At 43.5% G+C, this 21,379-nt stretch overlaps 1 protein-coding gene across 1 annotated transcript in view; it reads left to right on the forward strand.

The window, feature by feature from the left end:
• The window catches only part of syne1a (spectrin repeat containing, nuclear envelope 1a), a 202,749-nt gene that overhangs the window by 103,910 nt on the left and 77,460 nt on the right, over window positions 1–21,379 (forward strand). Inside the window, exons 65-81 of the mRNA XM_034699221.1 lie at window positions 62–379; window positions 954–1,109; window positions 4,676–4,846; window positions 9,303–9,629; window positions 9,958–10,110; window positions 10,246–10,413; window positions 11,505–11,681; window positions 12,866–13,012; window positions 13,965–14,090; window positions 14,217–14,393; window positions 14,494–14,759; window positions 14,960–15,116; window positions 15,224–15,622; window positions 15,782–17,386; window positions 18,980–19,317; window positions 20,167–20,311; window positions 20,602–20,820. Coding sequence (XP_034555112.1) covers window positions 62–379; window positions 954–1,109; window positions 4,676–4,846; window positions 9,303–9,629; window positions 9,958–10,110; window positions 10,246–10,413; window positions 11,505–11,681; window positions 12,866–13,012; window positions 13,965–14,090; window positions 14,217–14,393; window positions 14,494–14,759; window positions 14,960–15,116; window positions 15,224–15,622; window positions 15,782–17,386; window positions 18,980–19,317; window positions 20,167–20,311; window positions 20,602–20,820 — 5,049 coding nt within the window. The remainder of the gene's footprint in view (window positions 1–61; window positions 380–953; window positions 1,110–4,675; window positions 4,847–9,302; window positions 9,630–9,957; window positions 10,111–10,245; window positions 10,414–11,504; window positions 11,682–12,865; window positions 13,013–13,964; window positions 14,091–14,216; window positions 14,394–14,493; window positions 14,760–14,959; window positions 15,117–15,223; window positions 15,623–15,781; window positions 17,387–18,979; window positions 19,318–20,166; window positions 20,312–20,601; window positions 20,821–21,379) is intronic.

The following is a 21,379-nucleotide window of genomic DNA, read 5'->3' on the forward strand; positions in this document are numbered from 1 at the left end:
TCTTCAAGGCTCAAACGGAATTTCCACTTTAAACCCTTCCACCTTTTTTATTTCATTATAGCTCCTGCAGGAACGCTGCTCAAATGGCCAGTCTCTGCTCTCGTCCGTGCTGAGCAGCAGAGAAAGAGTCATCCCCTGGGGTATACCTCAGATTGAGGACCGAGCGCTGGACACAGCACAGAGAGAGTGGGGGGCCTACCAGGGCCGTTTGGAGGAGACTCAGACCCAGCTCAGCTCCACACTGAGCAGACTGAGGCAGATGGGCCAGAGGTTCCTGAGCCTGGCTCAGTGGCTGGAGGAGATGGAGAAGGTGGTGAACATCAGACGTCATCGGCGGTCAGACAGAATAACAAAAGGGACTCAGCTGAAGAAACTCCAGGTCAGAGAAAGACTGGCAAGCAGAATGAACCAATTAGTTACACAGTATTACCACATGCAAATGTTTAGCTCAATATCAATACTTCATTCTTTTAAAAGCAATCAGCATTTATATATTGGGACAGCCTTAGTAAGCCTTATTGAAAGTGAAAGTTACAAAACATTCCAGGTCCTTTCACTATAATACCCAATATTTTTCTCACTTCCTCCCCCCCCACACACACCGTGCATTTCAAAGAAAACAACAGGGGACAAAATATGTTCCTGCAGGGCCTCCTCCCTTAGGAGGACACTTCCTGCCAGTTTAAGAATGTCAGACAGCTTCTGTATTTTCCTTCCCTGCATTCAGAGAACACAAACACACATATACACACCCACACACCCACACACCCACATACAGATACAGACCCCCTGACCCCATACCTGGTTTATAGTATGATTGTTTTTTCTTGTGTTCATTCTAACAAACGTGCACCTCTTTTATTGAGAAACAAAATCTACCGTACATTAAGATCATACCTTTTTTAAACAAGACTCTACAACAACGACTCTCTCTTTGTATCCTTTCTAAACAGGGGTGTCTTGAAGCAGTGCTTGCACGGCAGGGAGAAGTAGACGGCCTTTCTTCTCTGGCCCAGCAGGTTCTGGAGGAGACCTACATCAGTAGTCGTGTCAGCGTCACTGCCACCCAGCTCACAGCCCGCTACCATTCACTGCTACTCAACATACAGGTGAGGGCGCTCTCTGTTGTTGTCTACTCTTCAATGATTTATTTATCACAGATTAGTATAATGTACACTACCGGTCAAAAGATGGAAACACCTTCTCATTCAAGGGTTTGTATTTATTTTAATTATTTGAAACACTATAGATTTATACCAAAGAGATCAAAACTATGAAAGAACAGGAGGTAGGGTTAGTACACAATGGATAGCCTTATTTGACTACTGTTGTAATCCAGATTATGGTAAACCCCTATTATTTCATAGTTTTGATGTCTTCAGTATTAATCTACAATGTTGAAAATAAATAAAAATCATTGAATGAGAAGGCGTGTCCAAACTTTTGACCGGTAGTGTGTTTTTGGTCTTTTGAGTATCACAAACAACTTCCTCAAACACAAAAGTGTACTCTGTCCCTGCTTTCTTTATCTAAAAACATAAACAGCTGCTCTTCCATCAGTGCAGCTAAATAAAGACAGATTTAAAAGTATGGCTTTGTGTGGATGACAGTGTTTGCATTATCTGTTCAGCCATCCTTTCTCAGCTTCAAAATCCAACATTCATTTCCTTGCAAAATTGTTTAATCTATCGGATCCCGTCCCTTGACATGGAAGCATAGGACTCACAACGTGTAAACCAACAGCGACAGCTTCACACACTTAAATGTGCACACTTTCATAAAGCTGACTGCTCAGCTGAGGAACCACTTTGTCCAAACATCACACCCCTGTGACATTTACATTGACAGTTGGGCTTTTGTCTGGTCTTCCTTTGTTGAAAGTTCAGACAAATACAATACTTTATTTTCTGTCCAGTAGAAAATGTAACATATATCTGCAATGGTGTTGGTAATGGTTTTATCACTTTGTGTTATACTTGATCATTGAGACACAAAGAACATGTGAGGGAGTCTCTACCCACACAGTGGGCTCTTTACACAGCTCATGCTCTCTCATTGGACTTTGTCCCACTGAGAGTTTGGACTTTGTTTCTCTAATGCACCATTGAAGTAGCTTTGGGAGTTAGTCCTGTGTACCCCCTTTACTCAGATCTTGCCTCTCCATTTGTCTGCTCCTCTGGGGGGGACTAAAGGAAAATCAATGGTACCCCTCTGGTCTGGGGCTAAAGCTGTAATTAAACGCTACAGAAGGCAATCTCACACCGCACACCAGGAGTGGAAAAGCTTTGCCCGCACTACATTGATTTTTACACCTTTGGTAACACATCTGAGTTTGTGTGTGCGTGTGTGTGTGTGCCCCCCCTCCCCAACTCCCTTTGTCTCTCCCCATTCCTTCCCCTCCCAAAATTGACTCAAGTATGCATATACTTACAGTCATACCAAGGCAGACACATAGCATCCCTCTCATGCCATGGATTCCTGTAATTATATTGTGTGAAGTGGGGGCCATATGTGTGTGAGGTGGGAAGCTGTTACCTCTGTCTAGTCAGAAAAGGTGTGCACTCAGCACTATCAGCTAATTGGAGCTTCTCACCGCAGGATTTGCAAGTTGAGTGAATAATGTGTCAAGGCTGCAAGAAAGCCTCTCCATCCTTGTGCTGTTATTGACTCAAAATCTCAGTCAAGTGGATAATACACCAAAAAAACACCTGGCAGTGAAGATATTGATATTCTGCAGATGAATGAGGAGGGGAGAAGAGGATATTTTCTGTTTTGATGGTTGATCAGAGAGCTTTTGGTCCTTGGTGGCCAGATGAGAGCTGCAGAGAAATATCAAACCCTGAAAGAAACCGATCCACTTCATGTTTCTTGAATTGTCCCCGGGTCCAAATACAGTAAAAGTCTGTTCAGTAGTTTGAACCTGAGAAACAAAGGGCATACATTCTTGAACCAAGGTTAGCCTTCTTAATGTTAAAACTCTTGCACATAATATAAAAAATATGTGATGCACAATATGAAATGTTCTGAGTCGATACAGAAAACTAATGATAACCTTCTCCTGATGCTGGATATTGATTCGATTACCAATCTTTTTTTTACATTCTTATAAAATGTGTGGTTTATTCACACCTGAAGGTAAGAAAGGCAAAGACTAGTTGAGTAAAGATGCATATATTTTGATATTCTGTATTTACCAATTCTAACTGAAATGACATCTGTTACACAAAGAAGGTTTTTATGTTGAAGTGTTCATCCAGCCACTGGGCCGTCACACTAAGCATACTAAACTAGCATCAGAAGTCCATCTGTCTTTGGTCAAACTTATGTCACTGAAGTTGTTGTGGATCAGACTTTGAATGTGTGTAGAGATCACGTATTGCAGGGCAGGTAGGGATACGGCTTCAGAGTAGCAGTATGATATTGTTCTAAATACAACATTAGCTGATGAAATCTTCGATCTTCTACCTCCAGAAGGAATGGGGGTCATCAACTTCTGTAAATTCATTGACTTTTTCATGAGGTGTTTCAGCTTTGGGTTGTCTCTGGTAAAGTTTCTGTAGTTCTCAAAGGCCTGTTGAGTCAACACTGTGGCACTCACCGTTGTTTTTGATGTTGAGGCTGAACACATCTTTGTTATGATGACAACTTTTCAGGTGACTTCAAAGATACGCTGTGTTAAAACTTCAGGACTTTTTTCCTCCTCTCAGATTACTTGCTGCACAAGATGCCATTTTTCTATTGTGAAAAACATCCACACCAGTGATGCCATTTTTAATCCCTCGTTAGCTTGTTGCGCTTGTTCTTCTTCGCTGTATGTGATATTACCCTTTGATACACACATTCACATACTTGCAGAGGCTGCAATGGGCAGTGCCCAACTGGTCATCAGTGCTAAACACATTCACACACCATTGGCTAGCATTTAGGAATAACTTGGGGTTCAGTGTCTTTCCTAAGAATACTTTGACATAGAGCTGGGCGATAATGAAAATGATATCACGATAGAATATTTCATATTAGTCTACCAGTAATTATCACGATTAATATCAAGTTAGTATTTCATTTAAATTTAAAGGCAGATTTTTGGACCAGAGTGAAAGTTGAAGAAACCAGATGGTTTGTTAGCTTGTATCTGGATTTAGTTTTCTGATAAGCTTCATGAATCCATCATTTCTGACGGTGCTAAGTAAGATGTGTAAGTTTTCTTCTGTCACTCTTCTCAGCTGTGTTTACATTCCGCTCTAAACGTCTTTAAGCCCCGCCTACCTCTTACCCTGCGATATGATTGGCTGTTCAATACCGTCTTCTTCTTCTGTCTAATGTTGGGTGGCAAGTAGTGTTCGAGGCTCATTAGCGCCCCTCCCTTTTCAGTGGTTGGGGGGTGTAATAAAAGATTTAAATATATCAAATTTTTATTGAACATTAGTTATATCTATATTGAGAAAAATTATATAATGGTAATTATCGTTATTGAATTATTGCCCAGCCCTTCTTTAACATGTTGACAGCAGGAGCTGAGTCAACAGTTTAAAAGATCTAACAAATGTTCATCACAGTTTCCTAGAGCACAAAGAGAATTCTTCTGAATGTTCAGAACTCAAAAACCTTGTATTCACAAAATGATCAAAAAGCAGAAAATCCTGTCATAAAATGTACTCCTCCTTCTTTTTCCCAGGACACCATCAAGCAGCTACAGGAGGAGCTGAAGAGCATCGAGGAGGCTGAGAACCTCTGTGTGTCTTACACTGACTGGCTCAGCTCCACTCAGAAAAGCTTCACAGCATTAACTGACTGCTCTGAACCTCTGGACCGAGTCGCCATGGAGAGGAAGATGAAAAGATTAGAGGTAATGATCTTTGGTTTTGAATTTACAGTCACTGTTATGCTTCTTCAGTTGGATACAGGGTGCATCGTGATGCTTGATACACCTCCCTGAACAGGTTGCAATAAATCAGCGCAGCAGTTGGTATTAGTTTGGCAAACTGATGAGTTAGCAAGACTTCAGTTCGAGTACAGAATTTGAGCCCAAACTAATATGATTCTGATATCAAAGCCAGCAAAAATGTCCTTGTGCAATCTCATTTCCTGCCAAGCAACATACGGTACCTGCTCGTGACATCAAGGGGACACACTTCTTTGGCAGCTACAATATGCTTGGCCAATAAAATATGCATGAAACTACCTGTAAAGCTTGCAGAACATTCAGTGGACTTGTAATATTTGACTCAAAGGAATCCACTGTAGCAGCACATTTGTTACGTTTTCTTTTTGTGCTGTTTTCATCCACTGAGTAATGGAGAGTAGTAGCCCTTTTCAGACATGCATACACTGCAATAAATAGAAAATCACCACTATAGTTAGCTTGGTAGTAGAGTTCATACTAAGTGTACGTGGAGGATAGTTTGAGTAAATGTGTGTATCGATCGGCTCTTTATGAAGACAAAGCTTGTTCTGCTTTAGAGGAAGCGCAGTAGCAGGGAGAGACCTCCCACTGTGAAGCAGAGGATGAAGAAGCGCCGGTGTCAGGAGCCTGCTGGCACAGACACTGTAATTGATGCAGTGCCCTTACCGCTCCATATCACACACACACATACACGCATCCACACACACACACGCACTTTTCTCCTCTAACAATCGTTTCATACCAGAAAACACGTCCAAAGTACTAACTAACAAGCTTCAGCAACCTTTCAGGCTCATGAATCCTCTGTGATTTCACACATTTTTTCTGCTTCTTTCCTTCATGTAACGCTTCATCTCATTCCTCTTTGTCTTCCCTCTCACACATATCCAGGAACACACACACGTTTACAGTACATCATCTGGTGTGGGCTTTGCAGTAATCCCTGTCTGGGATCGATGTTCTGTCTCTGCATAGGGACTGAAGACATTCTGTCACCACATGTGTCCTTCCAGCACCGCAGATAACACGCGAGTGCTCCATCACTTACTCATTCTCCTGTAGTGAGAGCCACAGGGCCTTTCAGTGAGGTGGGATCATTATACATTGACACAAAGACTTGTAGTCAATAATAATGTCAGGGGCCATTAGTTGGATACAGACTTCATTTGATGTGAGTTGTGACAGTCAAGTTATATAGCAGTGTCGACCCCTGTTTTCCAAAAATGTGCAGCAAGTTCTGAAATTCAAAGTCCTATAATATTGTTAGAGACTCAAATGTCTTTTCTCCCCATGTAGTATGCAGCTCGGGGTGTTTGTATATTCTTCTTTTGTGCCTAATTTCTGCATAACAGCGCCCCAAAAAGCATCTTCCATTCACCACTAGACATGACAAAATGCAAAATAAAGGGAAACAATGGTTGCTCCTTCCCCTAATAAAGCCCCTCTCCCCCTACTACCTACCTTTGAGTTTTTGCATTTCAGTGGTGCTTCATTTAAGTTTAAGGGTTTATTTTAACAACAGTCAATGTTGTTTTCTTATTCAGAGTCAGAGTTTCGTTTCATATGGTTGACGTAAGAGGATTCAAATTGAAATGTGTCGTTCATTCAGGACCACTCTCGTCAAAAGAATGAGTTATTAGCAGGCAGTAAGTCATATTTGGCAATATGGTTCTTTTCTTGGAGCTCTCTGCCCTTCCACATGCTTACCTGGAATTCCAAAGCCTGAGGTAGGGAGAGCACACCTCCCCTCTCTTTCATTTGCATACATGAAAAGCCAAGGCAGGGAGAGCAGCAGCAAAGACCCTTAGGGTACAGAACGGAGCGAGCAGAAGTGACAATACATATGTCACTGGTAAAATCAGACACAGTATAAAAGAGGAGTTGGGATGGAGGTGGGTTGTAAAGCAGTTTGCAGGGGAAGCAGTAAGAGAAGGCAGGCTGAAGCACTTTAAATAGAGCACCCATTTTTCCATTTGAAAATTGGATGTGTAGATAATAATAAATAATAATTCATAGGATTTATATAGCGCTTTTCTGAATACTCAAAGTCGCTTTACATAGAATAAAAGTAAAAAATAAAACAGGTAAATAAAATAAAACAGGGACAGAGGTGGGGCGGGGGTAGAGGTCATGTGTTGTATGCTTTTTTGAACAGGTAGGTCTTGGGGTGGTTTTTGAATTGGAGTGAGTCAGAGTTGCGGATGTGTGGAGGGAGAGAGTTTCCAGAGAGTCCGGGCAGCGATGGCAAAGGCTCTGTCCCCCCCAAGGTGCTGTGCTTGGACTTGGTGATAGGGGACAGGAGATTGGCATCTGATGATCTGAGGTGGCGAGATGGGGAGTGATGTTTGAGGAGGTCGGTCAGGTATGAGGGGACGAGGTTATTGAGGGCTTATGAGCAGGATCTTGAAGTGGATTCGGTGCTGTATGGGCAGCCAGTGGAGGTGCTGAAGGATGGGTGTGATGTTGGCTCTGGAGCAGGAGTGGGTGAGTAACCGGGCAGCAGAGTTCTGGTCATATTGGAGTTTTTTGAGGTCGGTGGAGGGGAGGCCGTAAAGAATGCTGCTGCAATAGTCAAGTGGGGAGGTTATGAAGGCGTGGAAGAGGGAAGCTATGTTGCAGAGGTGAAAAAAGGATATTTTGGTGATATATATTTGGGGTCGAGGATGATGCCAAGGTTACGGACTACTAGGGAGGGTGTGCCTGCGTGGTTGTCGATGCTTAGTGATCCAGTTTTTGAGGTCAGTAAGGCAGTTTGTGAGGGTGGAGACTATGTAGATGTAATCAGCTGAGCTGTCAGCTGATAGGGGCTGGTGTTAAGAGCAGCTGATGTACTGTGGGCTGCCTGAACTAACGCTTTACTCAATTTGTGATCAAAAATAGTTCCGATTTATTTAAATGGTTATAGAACAAATAATTATCATATTTTACAGTTCTATCTTAACTGATTTGACACATTTGTTCCCATGCAGAATCAGTTTTGAGTCTTACTCAGTGCAGACATATAATATCAGCAGAGCTATCTGCTGCTCACAGAGTGACCTTAGCTATGTCCTACCTCTGTCAGTAAATGATGTAACTGATGAACATGGTTGTCAGTGCCGCAGTAGATGTATTGCAGTAGGAGAGATGGGGAGCCTGGAGACTAATACATTACAGGGGAGAGAGATGCTAGTGCTCATCATTTACACCGAGTGCAAAAGATGCTTGACATGGATAATTGGGGTTGACATGCTTCATGACAGTTAACTGCATAAAGGGCACACTGTGTTCAGGACCTCATATATAATGTTCAGCAGACTGTACGCTCTGCCACTGTGTCATAGAGTCAGCTGAATTCAGTGGTATGAGACTAAACAGGTTTTCAGCTAAAGACAGATTTGGAGACTTTGTATTTACTGCAACAATATATAACCTGAGTGTTTTTTCATGTAAAACTCCTTCTTGAGGTTTGAATGGTTCTTCATGTAGTTGCCAGTCTTGAATGGATAACCAGAAGTGTTGCTACGATGGATACCCAATGTCAGGAGTAAGATGAGAGCAGATGTTTTGCTGTAAAGCTGATATAATGAGTTATCCTGAACTAAATCTACTCCAAATGGCAATTTCCACAAACACCCTGGTTCGGCACACACATTCACCACACAGAGTCACATAATCTGAGATGTATTGAGTGTTTTTATTGAGGTCATTCAGCAGGGGCACCAGCATTGAAAGTGAAGGATGAACTCGCCCTGAGCTTCACATTAAGCAGGAAACATGGACGTGTGCTAACAGACACAGCTCTCGTTATATTATATTATCAACAGCAGTAGTTGGGGGTCTGGGGTTGCTGCAGTGTGAAGCCACTCTCAACTCAAGCAATAATAGACTGATGATGAAAGCTGGATGACGTCCCATGGAGTGGAGGCTGTGTGTGTGTGTGTGCGTGGTGTGTTGTGGTTGCCCTGGAAACCCCTGCAGCTATTGCTGCCCGTTAAGGGTCCTTATAATTGGGTCCTCCTTTCATATTATTCGCCATGGTCTCTCCACACCATGACCTCCAAGTCTTCTCCACATCTCACCGTGCAGGTGTCAGCCTACCTGATGGGTTCAAAGCCTTTCAAACACACAGCCGGGCTGGGCCGTGTTGCTGGAGTAGCTCTGGAGGTGAAGGACAAAGAAACGAGTGATATTGTGTTTGAACCTCAAAGTCATGGAAACTGTTGTAGTAATATTTTCTCCTCCTAAAGTGTATACAGGTTTGAGTACAAAGAAGCAGTTTTACTTGTATGACACCTGTTTTACTTACACTCAGCGGTGTGTGGAAGCCCTGGTTGAGAGTTATTCATTTAAGTAATGTTGAAAACACTGTTGCAGCAGCCATGCTGAGATGTATTTCTGCTCTCTCTCTCTCACTCAGGCTCTGCAGTCTGAGCTCCAACACGGTCATAGTTTCCTGAAATCATTGAGAGAGCGGGCAGAGCAGGCGGCAGGCTTCCTGAACGAGGCTGGAGCTGAGAGTTTAGGAGGGGAGGTGGAGGCCCGTCTCAGCCAGCTCGAGGAGCTCGCAGGTGGGCTGAGGCAGGAGCACAGCTTTCTACAGCGGGCGTTACTGCTCGCTAAGGAGTTCCAGGACCGGTATAAGGCTCAGGCTCTGTGGCTGGTGGAGACAAGGGCTTTGCTCAGCACCCCAGTGGAGCCCAAGGCTGAACTGTACCAACGGAGAGCTCTGCTAGCTAAGTATAAGGTACAGCAGCCTCTGTGTAATCTTATAAAATCACTGATTTGAATTTAGATTAAAACATGGGTAAAAAGCTCTGCAGAGCATTACAGCTCCCTGTAATGTTGCACTTCGGTGGGTCCAAACGGCCGCTGGACTATACTGAGTATTATTAGCTTAATGGACCACATGAATGTCCTTGCAGGTCTTAGCCCATTAGCCCCAAAATTCAATTTACTTCACATAACTGCTGTTTATTTTCCGGAGTAATGCTTTTTATACTGATGTGCTCAGTGAAACTGGTTGGTCATATATTCACTAAAAGGAACACTGTTGTGTCTGTGTGTGTCTGCAGGCTCTGCTGCAGATGGTTCAGTCCCATGACGGATCCATCAGGTCAGTGGTGGAGAAAGGAGACGCTCTGCTCTCCTCCGTCCACTATCCCTCCATCAGAGACAAAGTGACCCGACTAAAAAGAGACTACACTGAACTCTGTAAAACTGCCATGGTGAGAACCTTACATCCACCTTATGAAATACAGAGTGTGAAAAGTGGAGAGCTACTGCAGCAGATGAGTTAAGGCAATAGGATATGGTGTCATTTGTCTGTGAGTGTGCTGATTTTTGGAAATGGTGTTTTCCAGGCTCATGTGGAGAACCTGGAAGGACAGGTGAAGGAACAGGAAATTTACCACAACGAGCTCCAGGAAGTGGAGCGCTGGCTGCTCCAGATGTCCAGCAGGATGGTGACTCCTGAACCCACTGTGGGCAGGAGCCTGGAGGCAGCAACTCAACAGCTGGCCCAGCACAAGGTGACCAAACATGGTTTATTATTTTGAGGATTTTTATCCAAGAGCTGGATTATGAAGATTATTTGCAATAGTCATACTGTAGGTTGATTTCGGTCGGTTGTTGCTCCAGAGGGACCTTTTTATTAACTCACTTTGGTGAACATCAAATTAATTTCTTTCTTTCGCAATTCTTTTTATTGATTTTGTAATTACAGTGCACATAAGCATTGACAGTGTAAAAAAGTAGATATAAAGAGTGTGTGCACCAATGGCAGTACTTCAATACAACACACTACAACAATTTTACTGGCCTTTTCATGACAATGACCCCAAGCCCCTCCCCTCCCATCCAAACCTCACATAACTTAAATAAGGCAAAACAAAAAACAAAACACACAGACCAAATTAGGTAAAATAAATAAATAAATAAAAAACTAGAAACAAAAAAAATTGATAAACATTAAGGCATTAAAGATAGATAGGAGGAAGAGGGGGAGAGAGGGGAAGGGGGGCAACTAAGCTTCATCTGGGTAAACAGTTGTTTTGTTTAAGTATTCGGTGAAGGGCTTCCAGGTCTTGTCAAAAGAATTTCTTGATCCCGCAAGTGAGAATCGGATCTTCTCAAGTTGAATATGATTAAGGATCTCCCTGAGCCAGCTGATATAGGAAGGAGGGAGTGTGTGCTTCCACCTGAACAGGATGAGGTGTCTAGCTAGCAGAGTCGTAAAGGCTAAGACATGCCGTTTGGTCGCTGAGAGGTTGGGCACTCCAGAAGGTGGGACTCCAAATAGGACAGTGAGTGGGTCAGGGAGAGATCAAATTAATTTCAGTGTTTTTATTTATCTGTTTACCTGCCATATTGCCTTGAACTGTCAGCTATAAAAAACAATGACATGTTTTAATATATAGAAATCAATAGCAATTATGTGTTAGCCTACCAAAAAGCTTTATTGCCATAACTATTACAATACTTTTCTCTTTTCTCTCAAGTTTAAGCCTACTCAGGCCTGTTGTAAACCAAAATCCCTTCTGTACTTCCTATGTAACAGATGTGTGCTTTCTCCCAGAGACACCTTCTAATATGATTCTACCTGTTACCTTGTCCTCCACAGGCCATCATGGAGGAAATAGCGGGCTTTGAAGATCGTTTGGTCGGTCTGAAGGAGCGAGGGGCCCACCTGGTGCAAGGCTGCAGTGACCGTGTGCAGAGCAGGCTGAGACAGCAGGTCCAGGCTCACCAGCAAGGCACCAGAGACAGCTACTCTGCCATCTGTAGCACAGCGCAGAGAGTGAGTGAGGAGGAGGAGGAGATGGAAAGAAGGCGGGAGGGGGATGTAAAGTGGGAGGAGGAGGAAGGAGGGAATAATTCAGTATTTGAAGTTGTAGAATGATTAATACACATCTATTATGTATTTATAAAGTGTTTTTGATCCACGCACAGCAGCACTCACTGTCATAAATGTGACCACACAAGCGCAGACACACACACTCTGCACATTAGTGCTGTTAATATTCCAACAGCCGAGGCATCCTCTTAATCCTAACCCATTCTGACACTTAAACCCTCCTCTCAAGACAGCCCTTCAGCGCCAGTGTAGAGGGCACGACCAATTAAGGCTGCCAAAGTGGAGCTCAACAGCAGTCATACTCAGGCGGACCCCACCAGCCAAAATCACTAACTCAATCTCACCATATTAATCTCTGCATATCCCTTGTCAACTCCACTTTTTCATGCCCGAGCCAAAAAATGGTCACACGCCACTATTCAGTAGATCTGGCGAGCCCTCTAATCCAGCCCCGCTCTGTCATTTTGGCAACCTCCATTCTGTCATCATAGCTCACCTCCCAAGACACCACCTCCACCAGAACCCGCACATCCAATCTGGCATTGTGTGATCCAGCCACGCTTTACCACTACGCTGCTGGCTTCTCTACAACTGCGCCTCCAGTGTTACCCCGGCTGCCAAATGCGTCCCAGCACAACACAGCTCTAATATCCTGCCTGCCACTTGCCACCATGCCAACCTTCTAGCCTTTGCCAAATACACTGGGCGGTTTGCCAATACATGTCCCCCCTTTCTTTGCCACTTTCGGGCGTTCATATTAACACTGTCAATCAGACCTTGCTGTTTTTTTCTCCCCTGGAGGGCATGGACGCCTCCACATTCAACACCTGTCAAATACAACACTGTATTACTGCCGAGTTGATTCGGCTTTATCATTGAACCTGGCTTTGAGTTTGGTCATGCTAGTGATGCTTCACAGCTATACATTCTAGCAGTATGCAGCTATAGAGCTAATCTTATCTTTCATGTTAGATTTGTATAGTTGCAGGCGTGGAATCATAAACCACAATGTTCACAGTCTTTTCAATTACATTGTTGGTTCGTTTTGATTAAAGCTTTACTACAGAAGCACCCATGTGTTTAATCCTACCCTAAACCACTGAAGTGTACCCGTCTGTGTCTAACAGGTTTATCAGAGTCTGGACCATGAGTTACAGAGACATGTGAGTCTCCAAGACACTCTGCAGCAGTGCCAGACCTGGTTGACCTCTGTCTCAGATGAACCAGAGCCTCCTGCACATCCTCCTTTAAGCCTGGAGGAAGCACTACATCAGGTCAGCAATCCTTCCTTTCCTTAACTAAGGCTACGTTCACACTGCAAGGCTTAATGCTCAATTCAGATTTTTTGCTCAGATACGATTTTTTGTTTTCCTGTTCACATTACCATCTATAATGCTTCCAGTGTGAACTGTTTGCGACTCCGAACTGCCCCGCATGCGCAAAAGAACAGTAACAGTGACGTCACATGCAGCTGTTTCACAAACGTAAACATGGAGGAAGTCAGTATGTTCACCTTTGTTTCAAAGTTTTTGTGCAGTGGGAGCCAGAGAATGAATGACCAGGTGGGGAGGAAGTGTCACCCCATATATTTATAAGGTCCAAGACCTCGCTGTCCCTCCATTGACTTGCTCCATCGTTGCTATCCTCCATTTTTGCAAGGCTACCGCCTCGCAGAATTGTGACGTGTGTCGCTATAAAGTGAAAGTATCAAATGTGCATCGAATCTGCCTTGGCCGTTCACACTGAGGTCGCATTGAAAAGAATCAGATCTGTATCTGATTCAGGACCACATATGGAAGTGGTCTAAATCTAATTTGAAAAAATCTGATTTTGGCCAGATTTGAGTGTTCACACTACCTCTAAAAAATCTGACCTGGTCACTTGACCCCCCAAAAAATTGGATTTGGGCCACTTTTGCCTGCAGTGTGAACATAGCCTAAGAGTCTGCAATGTGTTAATAGACTTTTCAAATTAACTTCCTGCCTTGGTTTCATTATTAAAATACATTTTGAAACAGCTGCAAATGTGAGCAGATGTCTGAGTTAACTATATTCATGTCCGTGCTGTCATATAGCACTCTCATGGACGTTTGGTTTAATTTCATGTCTTTGGACGTGGGCCGTAATGTGTTCAAATGTAAATTAATTTTGTACATTCTCCCAAAGAGATGATTTCATCAGCTAATAAAATGGCATGACAATTAACAGTGGGGGGTTTTTTTGGCAGGTGAAGCAGGAGCGGGCTCTCCAGGAACAGGCAAGCACTTACCTCCAGCTTGTGTGCTCAACATGTGACCTGTCAGAGACGAGGGTCAGGGAGACCGCGGCAGCTATTCAGCATGTCAAACTACAGGTCAGTGAGCTCAAACACGCCTTCAGATAATTCCATTGAGTGTTTGCATCTGTTACAAACATGAATACTTGTTTTTCCTTTAACATAACTGATCATGAATGGATTCAATTTTGTTTCTGTATCTAGACTGAGGAGCGCATGCTGCTTTGTGAGGAGGTAGCAGACAGCTGGAGAGACATGGAGGAACAGAGGGCAGATATGGAGGTCCAGCTGAGAGAGACAGAGCAGCAACTTCAGACCCTCATCAGGAGACCTGCAGAGCTGGAGCCCAAGATAGCACAGAACCAGCTGGACAAAGCGCAGGTCTGTGTTGGGTTTGAAGGAACATGATAAAGTATTTTGGACTGAGGAAAACCCACTGAATCTCATGTGGAGTGTCATACATCCTCTATCTTTCCTGCAGGAGTTCCTTCAGCAGATTAAGGAGAGACAGTCTGAGGTGACTCATTTGAATGAAGCTGTCGGTCGGCTGACAGATGGACAGGTCTCTCCTGCCCTGGAGGAGATAAGGAGACTGAGGAGAAGCTGGATGGACCTGGGCCAGCGGGCAGAAGAACTGGAGGCCCAGCGTGGGGAGGACATGCAGAGAAGTGGGGAGTACCAGGAGATTGTTGTTGCTGTGGAGGAACTTTTTCACCAAGTATCCAGGGAATGGGATTATCTTGCCAGGTACAGAGCTTTTCTGACTCTTCTGTGTCGATTTTTAAACATTTATAGAAAATGTTATTTATACATTTTATACCTCACGTTCTGGTGTCACAATCATTGCTTTCTCTCTACCCCAGCAGAAACTGTTCTATGATACATTTATTAAAATGTACCGTAATAACAAGTAAATAACAAGTCCCTTATCTTGTGTGTGTGCATAGGGCCGACACAGAGAGTACAAGTGAACATCTAGAGGCTCTAAGAAAGCTTTCCAGTGATCTCGAAGAGCAGAGAGCAACTCTAGAAGACCTCAGAGACCAGAAACATGCTATTCTACCTCGACTTAGCCTGCTGGACAAGGAGCTGGTCAAACAACAGGTTGAGCTTCATTCTTAAAGTCCTTCAGCTGCTTTTAAAGATAGTTGAATTGAGTTTTAGTCATTTTAAACATACTGTCAGGTTTAAAGTGTCATTCCTTTTTTTAGGTGAGTCATCTGGAGCAGCGCTGGGCCCAGCTTGAATCCCTGATTCAACAGAAGATCCAGGACTCCGCACAGACACTTGATGATCTTGCCCGTGTTGAAAGCCAGCTGAGGGATGCCCGGGAGTGGGTGGAGGAGCAGCGACCCGCTCTGACCTCAGCTCTGAAAACCAGCCCACCCCCTGATCTGGCCCAGAGTTTCCTGTTTGATCACTTGAGTGTGTGTGTCGAACTGGAGGCTCGCCAGCAGTTGTTGGGTCAGGCAGTGAGCGAGGCCCAGGTTGTGGCTAACAGACTGGGGCTGAGTGAGAAGAGACGCATGCAGGAGCTGGTGGAGCAGGCCCATACTGAGGTGGAGGCTCTGGGGGCTCGAGTGGCTCAGAGGAGGAAGTACCTCAGTAAGGTAAACAGCTGGTTTAAGTTCTGGATGCAACTCAAAATTTGATCTTGTCCTGAAGGAGTACATTTTCTGATCTGTTGAAATCGTTTGGTGTGTTTGCTGAGTCTTGTCTGGCTTTTAAAACTTTGGACTATAAGTAATATTAGAATTCTTCCTCACCAGGCTTTCACAGAGAGGACACAGTTCCTTCAAGGCCTGGGGAGAGCCCTGTCTTGGGTACAGCAACAGGAGAGGAAAGCTCTGATAGATGACCACATAGCACTCCTTCCTGAGGACCTAACCAAGCAGGTTACGGCTTGTCGCAGCATCCAGAGTGGTTTACGAGCATACCAAAGGGAGCTGGCATCTCTCTGGGTGCAGGGCCGAGAGCTAGAGAGAGATGCCACAGATAAAGAGAGAGCTGAAACCCTGTCCAGACTTGAAAAGCTACAGGCAGCGTTTGAAGCTGCCCTTCAGAGGACCACCCAGCGTCTCACAGATTTAGAAAAAGCTTTGACCTCCAGGAAGTACTTCCAGGTTGACCTGGATAAGACTTGCCACTGGCTGAGACGAGCAGATGCCATCACCTTCCCTGAAATCAATTCAAGCAGCACTGAGGACAACTCGGAGTTGCAAACTCAACTGTCCTACTTTCAGACCGTCTTAGAACAAGCTTCAGAGTACGAGAACCTTCTTCTTATAGTCCAGAGAATAGGCCAGGAGATCCTCCCTACTCTGAATGAGATTGATCATTGCTACCTGGACGAGAGGCTGAACGCCCTGCCTCAGCAGTACAACGCTATCCTAGCTCTTGCCAAAGAGAAAAAAGACAGAGTCCAACAGATAATCTTAGAGCGAAAAGAGTTCAGCACTTTCTTTGATATTACTCGAAATGCACTGGAGGAGCTTCAGGAGCAGTTTGACAATCTGGAGAAACAGACTATCAGTATTAGAGAGGAGGAGTTTATTCAAATTATTAATGAGTACAGAAATATAAATGAAAGTTTATTTCATATCAGCCCTGCTGTGAGAGAGCTGCACGGAAAGAATGAGGGCTTTCTCAGTCGGGGTCAGCAGTACAGAGCTGAGGAGACACAGCAGCTGGTGGGTCTCTATAACACACTTAAAAGGAGAAATGATGAGAAAATAAAACACTTGAATGAGTGCTTGACGACTCTTGTGGAGCACAGCAGGGTATCCAGCAGGTTGGACTCAGAGTTCAAGTCTGTAAAAGAGAAGCTGGTCCGACTGAAGTCAGAAACAGAGTTAGGTGCTATAGATAAAATCACTAATCTTTACTCGCTGCTTCAAAGTCTGGACAATGTGAGCTCTCAGGTCGAAGAATGTAACAAACAAACCAAAGGCCTTGGTCTGAAGTTTGATCCCGCTGCCTTGAAAGAAACGACCCTGCAGCTTGAATCACTGCAGTCTCTAAGGACCGAAGTCAAATACTTTGTTGAAGAAAGCGAAACGAAAATCAGAAAGAATGAGGATTTTATGAAAGAGAGTGAGAAAATGTTGGAACAGCTGAGGACTATCAAGGAAAAACTGGGAGAACCTTTGACCTTTTCAGAGCTCAAAAGTGAGAGTGTGAAAGAGGAGAAGTGCAAACTAAAGAACGTGGAAGAGGAAGTGAAGAGTAGGCTGAGGATAGGAGATGTGTTGGGAAGCAGAGAAAAGCAAAGGTATTGTAGTAAGAGAGAGACGGTACCTGTTCACGTAGAAGAGAAGATACAGGAGCTGGAAAAGCTGGGAGCTGAAGTTCACCAAGGAATCAGCAAAAAACAGGTGAGTGTGTGTTTTACAATGAGAGTAGGGATGCTCGATAATGGCTTTTCTGCCGATATCCGATATTCCGATATTGTCCAACTATTAATTTCCGATACCGATATCACCCAATACCGATATATTCAGGCTTTTTACACCAAAACTGTTTGGTAACAACATAACATATCTCCTATTGTGGAATTAACACATTATGCCTAATTGTATTGTTATGCCCCACTGGATGCATACATAAATGCAACATGGCTTTCCAAATGTACATACTGTTTGTGCAACATAAGAGAACAACTTCAACTTAAGTTATGGAAAAAAGTGCCAGTATGGCACTGCCATATTTATTAGATTTTAGAGATTTTAGAGAGAAACATTTTGCCTCAAACAACATAAAAGACAATATCAAAACAAGGAAGATGCATATCTTCAGTCCAGAGTAGTGAATAAACATAGTCCTCTTTTATTCCTATTTCAATGAATGAGGAAATGGCCATAACTTGGCAAATAATACAATCATTAAATTATAAACTGGGCTCCATCGCCCTGCTCTCTCAGAATAGTGCAAATAAAAACAAGAAAGATTCTTCTTGAGATGGGAGATCAAATTTGATGTATTAAAGGAAGACGCCTTGTTTCCACGTCGCATAACCAACGCTTTGCAGTCATTGCAAATTGCAAATTCCCGATTAGTAGGTGACACTTTGAAATAGTTCCAAACCAGGGACATCTCTTGCACCGGACAGGGAAGCTTGTTAGCCATGGTTAGCAACCCACGAGTCCAGCGTGCTGTTGTTGTTGTTACACGTCATCAAGCGCGCACCTGTAAACGTCCCATGCTGCGTTCATGTAGGCTCGGAATTGCTAAAGCCTACCTAACAAACATCGTTTTTAGAAACACGGAACCGATAATTCCCGATATTACATTTTTAAGTCAATATCGGCCGATAATATCGGAGGGCTGATAATATCGCCCATCCCTAAATGTCAGAGTTGTTTTCTATATATATATTTTCCTTGAATAAAACTAAAAATAACTAAAGGATACGACTGATTCAGCCGATCAGGGGTCTGATCAATCATTCATCACTCGAGCACACTGGATTTTATTTTCCATCCTCTTTCCTCCCTCAGTATAAATATTAAAAGGCCAAGAGAAGCTGAAACATTAAAACACAGCTCCAGAGTATTCTCAAGTTTGAATAAGAACTCTTTTTATTAGTAATTTATTACTGAATTTAATGTGTTGAAGTGCTGAATCCTTAAGGTTCTGTCAAGTCTTATAAAGTTACAAAGCTAACAGAGCCTTTTTTTAAATCAGAAACAGAGAAACATAGTACAAACAACTTACTATATTCCTCCTTAGGGATCATTTTGAGCTGTAAAAAAAAGAATCTCAAATTTCCAGCATGTACGTTTATTCCTGTACATATTATAGGAGTTAAAGTGTAAGGTCTTGAGCAGGGCATGTTTACACTTCTAGCTAATGAGAGCATGCTTGGTGTAATGATCAAGGCGTGCATTCCCATCTTAATTTCCTTGCAGTATTTCATGTTGAAGATATCAAAAGCTGCAGCTAATTAAATCACCTTCTTCATATTCTAGCTGGCTGTGGATCAAGCCCTTTCCTTGGTCCAGAGGCACCACTTATCTCTGCAGCGCGTGCAGACATGGCTGGACTCCACCGCGGCTGTGCTCCAGAGAGCCAGCTCAGGGGTGGAGCTCGAGAACCAGACAGATTGCGTGCAGGACCTGGAAAAGATTTCAGCCCAGGAAAAGAACTTCACAGCCGGTTTGGAGGAGTTGAGGGCTTTGGATCCTCTGGTGGAGGAATTTATGCAAACAGGAGCAATGGGTGAAATTAGAGAAAAAGTTGAGGCGATGCACCTGAGACAGACGAAAGTCAAACAGCAACTGGAAGCTCATGGAAAGGTGCTTCAAAGGTGTGTATCAGACTGAAGCCAAGTCACATATGCATACACCGCAGACATACAACACCACGTCACCCAGCTCACTAAAACAGCCTTCTTCCCCCTCCGAAACATAGCCCACCTCCGTCCATTCCTCTCTTTCTCTGCAGCAGAAACCCTTATCCACGCATTCATCACATCACGTTTAGATTACTGCAACAGCATCTTGTACGGCACATCATCCAAGGTCCTCTATAAAATGCAATACATTCAGAACTCTGCTGCACGCCTCCTCACCTGCACCCCACCCCCGTCTTCCAACATCTTCACTGGCTCCCCGTTCCCTACCTACCGCATACAGTTTAAAATCCTGCTCCTCACCCACAAAGCCCTCCACCACCAGGACCCCTTCCTACCTCACTGACCTCACAGAACCAAGCACCATACCTGGGGGGGCAGAGCCTTCTCCATAGCCGCACCCACCCTCTGGAACTCTCTCCCCTCTCATATCCAAAACTGCTCTGACCCTTCAACATTCAAGTCTCTTCTAAAAACTCTTTAAGTTAGCTTTTAATTTGTGATTGTAGTGTTGTTTTGTTTGATTTGTGTTCCTTGTTCCTTGCTTGTATTGATTTTAACAGTTGAACAGTATCTTTGAGTTTCTGAAAAGCGCTACATAAACAAAAATGTATTATTATTATTATTATTATTATTATTATTATTATTATTATTATTATTATTATTATTATTATTATTATCATCATTTATTATTATTATTATTATTATTATTATTATTATTATTATTATATGCCGTCTACATACTATATACTTCATATATTAATCATCCTTAAAAATAATCATTATTTTGTTTAATCTCCTCAGTTGTGCCACTCTGTGGACCTCTTTCCAACATGAGAAGGAGACACTAGTTGAGCAGATGAATGACAAAGAGAGCAAAATGTCCATGTTTACAACCGCTAAAGCCGTCAGTGTCCAGCAGGCTGAAGAGAAATGTCAAAGATACAAGGTGGGAAACTATCTCACACCTTTGAACTGAGAAACTGCTGAAAATCGTCTAACTTGCATGTGCTGTGTCCCTTGTGGCCGTTATGGTAAATCCCAACATTTGTTCTTGTCATGGAAACAGATGCACATTAATATTTAATCAGTGGAATGTTAATGCATTATTCCTTGTTTATTTGTGGGTCTGCACAGTTGTGGGGTTTTATTTCAGAGGACAGTTTAATAATCCGGTGGTATAAATGATTCAGGAGTCTGCAGTTCTGAAAAATGACTGTTGTCTTCTTTTCGCTGCAGTCTCTGGTGGCTCACATCGACCTGCTGGAGTTGCCTCTGAATGCTTTGAAAGAGAATGCAACAGAGTTAGAGCAGGTCATCTCCGAGTCCAGTAAAGCTGTCATCAGCCACTCAGTGTCGTCTCTTTGGCATCGATGGACCAGACTCCGCAGTGTGGCCCGAGCCCAGGAGAGGGCACTGGAGGACACAGTGAGGGAGTGGAGGAACTTTACTGAGAAGGTAGGAGCATTACTGAATAAATGAACACCATGCATGATCTATTTTTACAGAAAAAATATACGTAGTTCCTGTGTGAGTGTGAGTGCTCTTCATTCTTAAGTGCACACTGTGTATAATGCTAAACTTAGTACCAGCAGCCCACAGACACTTCTGTACTCACATGACACCCACTGCCCCCATAAACTCACAAGTCTAAAAAAGTATTTCTGCTCCTGGAGATTTGGGTCAAACAGAGTACAACTGAACACTACTCTGTGATGTAACTTCAGGCCTCGGGCCAGTTGTTTCTCTCTTGCCAAAACACTGTATCATGAAGCGTTTACTCGCCTTTTTCAACCGATTTCAAGCATAACGCCCCCAACAATTCCCACAATCCCCTGCTCCTTAATAGGAAATTAGGTCAAACTGTAAGGAATGGTGGTCACTTCCTCATATGTGGCATGTTTCCTGTTGTCCACTTTTTCTATGGCCCCTTTGTTCTTCTGGATATGACGTCATTCTCTGCACCGGCATCTGTAGGCCCTTGTTTCTGCCTGTGACTGTCATAGTGAACGCTTTT

The sequence above is a fragment of the Notolabrus celidotus genome, chromosome 13, assembly GCF_009762535.1.
Source record: "Notolabrus celidotus isolate fNotCel1 chromosome 13, fNotCel1.pri, whole genome shotgun sequence".
NCBI classification, from domain to species: Eukaryota; Metazoa; Chordata; class Actinopteri; order Labriformes; family Labridae; genus Notolabrus; species Notolabrus celidotus.